We start from the raw sequence: 2,910 nt of genomic DNA, 5'->3' as shown, positions 1-2,910 counted from the left end.
CCTGAGGAACTACCACTAAAATCGGGACCGTCCACATCCTTTCCTCGGCCCCATCTGGTAGATGACGACCACAGGGCGTCTCTCAACAGGATCCCTCCAGACCACTGCAAACCGGAAGAGTGCGGCCTCAGGCCCCAACTGCGCCTGCGCAAATCGGCGCTCTGCAGGCGCGTAGGAGCAAGAAGCAAAGGGCAGGACCCCGCCGCAGGGGCGGGGCTTAGAGGCGCCTCGCGCCTGCGTTCTGGGTCGGACGGCGCGCTGCGTCGTTATTTTTGAAACGCCTGGCGGGGAACTGCCGTGGGAGCCGCTGTGGTCGCTGTCTGCCGGCTGCGCGCGCGCGTGCCTTAGTCCGTGGGCCTGGCCATGGCGCTGCAGCTCGCTCGGGAGCAGGGCATCACCCTGCGCGGGAGCGCCGAAATCGTGGCCGAGTTCTTCTGTGAGTCCGCGCGCGAGCGGTTGGGGGGAGCGAGGCCGGGCGCCCGCAGGCCCGTGGCGGGGCCTCCGAGACCGAGAGCCCTCGCCGCCCGGCCCCCGGCGCCGCGCGGGGCGTCTGGGAAGAGGCGGGTGTGGCGCCTCCTCCTGACGCGCTCTGAAGACGGAGCGGGGCCCAGGTGCTGCTGAGGCCTGCCTCGCGGCGCAGCCCTTTGCGGAGCACAAGTGCCAATTAAAGTGCAAAATCTCCCGCCCCTACTTCCCGAGACTCAGGACGTAGTGCGACTGCGGTCGGCTGCTGTGTGTATTTTTACCAGGACCGCGCTCCAGGTGATTCCGAGGCTGGTGGTGTACAAGAGTTTGGGAAGCCCTGTTCTCCACCAGGCTAGCTGTACGTTTTAATGGAACCTGGCAGGATTTGTGAGGCGAAAAGGAGGAAAAAGTGAAGGAGAGGCTTGCCTCGGGCACTGCATTAGTCAGTCTAATGCCGACTGGGATGCAAAAGCCTACTTTGATTTCCGCTAACCACATCATCTGAATTTGGACTTGTAATTACACTGAGGTGAAATTTGGCAATGGCTAATGCACTTTCGCATTTTTCTTTTATTGCCACGTAAATGCAGTTATCTCTTTTACTTATAAGCAAGAGTTTAAGGATTTTTAATGCCAGTTTGTACCTACTCTGCTTTGAGCAAAACACACAAATGTGTGTGTTTAGTCATTTACAACTTTATTCCATTAATGAAACTATAAACACATCTAAATGTATTTTATTTTCTAGAGTTCAAAAGTGATGATGACTTTTCTGGAACATTTCTTTTGCTTTCAGCATTTGGTATCAACAGCATTTTGTATCAGCGTGGTATATATCCATCTGAAACCTTTACTCGAGTGCAGAAATACGGACTCACCTTGCTTATAACTACTGATCTCGAGCTCATAAAATACCTAAACAATGTGGTGGAACAATTAAAAGGTATTTAATCATTGTAAACAATTTGAGTTTTGCACACCTTCTAGGATCTGCCTTTTTAGCATCTCAAATGGTCATTTTTCAGCTCTGTACATAGAAGTGTAATGTTTGGAATTTACTCACCTGGTTTTGCATGGTCTGGCTCCTATTTATCTTGCCAGAATGACCCTATTCATTCTTTGTTTCTTCATTGCAGTTATACTGGCCTGCTTTCAGTCCTCTGGTCATATGTTCTTCCCTTTTGAGTGTTAAGGCCTGCACCTTCTTCCCTCTCCTTTTGCATATTTAATGTTGTTGATCCCAATAGCTAAACTCTATTTGACCCTAAGTGGGTCAAATTATTTCTCATATATTGGTTTGATGTTCATAATGCCCATACTCCTATACCCTGACCTTGGATTAGGATGGAAATACCACATGTTCAGTACTCCCTCCTCAGCATCCAGTACTGAGGTACTATAACTGGTACAAATACTGAGTTTGAAAACAGAAGCAGGGGCAGGTTTACTTGTATGTGGGAGAGGGTCCAAAATACCAGTGGTAGGAATGAATTTCCTAAGGACAGGAGGTGGGACCTAAGAAAAGAGCTGCTTTGCAATGCAGTAGACCAAAAAAGATGCCTTGTTATGTGTTGCAGATTGGCTATACAAGTGTTCAGTTCAGAAACTGGTTGTAGTTATATCAAATATTGAAAGTGGTGAGGTCCTTGAAAGATGGCAGTTTGATATTGAGTGTGACAAGACTGCAAAAGATGATAGGTAAGTAGGTCTTAAATTATTTTCACTTCGATAATTTTTTCCAAAACTTTTCATTACTAAGTGTTCCAATTATATAGAACTAGTTTTATATAGTCTATAGGGTATGTTTTCTAAGATATCGTCAATCACCTGTAGAAAAGAATTGTGCTCACTTCAACACATCATTGTATATATAGTATACCTTTAACATAATTGCCCTTATTCTAAATCAGTGAATTTCTAACTTTAGTATTTATGGTGGTATATACAAAACTGTATATAATATACTAGACGGACCATTTAATGAATTGTTCAAAGGTGCTTTTAACTATAAGGGATGATTTTAGACCCTCACACAACTTCAGATGCAGCTCTACTGTACTTCATTTGATGCCCTGAACTTCCTAAGACACTTCTGAAAGTTCCAGACTCCCTACATGGGAAGTTCCCATCTTTATATTTCAGTGCCTCGCATTGTCCTAGGCATGCTTTTCTGTAAACGCAGAACCATTTCTCATAATGAAGTGCAGTTTGCTTCTGAAGCTTTTGGTCTGTTTTAGGAAATTTTTTAGCTTATAAAAATAATTTGAATACAATTTAATATTTTCTTTGCAGCGATAGGAAATTAGACATTACAAAAAGTGCCAAAATGATTATACCAATTAAATATTTTAGATACCACTTGTTATTTTTATTTTAACAGATAAAAGTTTTCCTAACTTGAAGTAGTTGACAAATTTTCTAGTCAATCTGATAGTATTATAAATG

At 44.6% G+C, this 2,910-nt stretch overlaps 1 protein-coding gene across 1 annotated transcript in view; it reads left to right on the top strand.

Moving 5' to 3' along the window:
* Positions 1-276: 276 nt before the first annotated feature.
* Positions 277-2,910, top strand: part of MAD2L1 (MAD2 mitotic arrest deficient-like 1 (yeast)) — a 55,965-nt gene continuing 53,331 nt past the window's right edge. The window contains exons 1-3 of the mRNA XM_012645349.1: positions 277-436; positions 1,262-1,408; positions 2,043-2,163. Of these exons, the coding sequence (XP_012500803.1) occupies positions 364-436; positions 1,262-1,408; positions 2,043-2,163 (341 nt within the window). The 5' untranslated portion in view covers positions 277-363. The remainder of the gene's footprint in view (positions 437-1,261; positions 1,409-2,042; positions 2,164-2,910) is intronic.

This window comes from Propithecus coquereli, unplaced genomic scaffold (assembly GCF_000956105.1).
Source record: "Propithecus coquereli isolate 6110/MARCELLA unplaced genomic scaffold, Pcoq_1.0 Scaffold232, whole genome shotgun sequence".
Classification (NCBI taxonomy): Eukaryota; Metazoa; Chordata; class Mammalia; order Primates; family Indriidae; genus Propithecus; species Propithecus coquereli.
The sequence above is the reverse complement of the archived record's forward strand: the minus strand, read 5'-3'. Positions and strand labels throughout refer to the sequence as shown.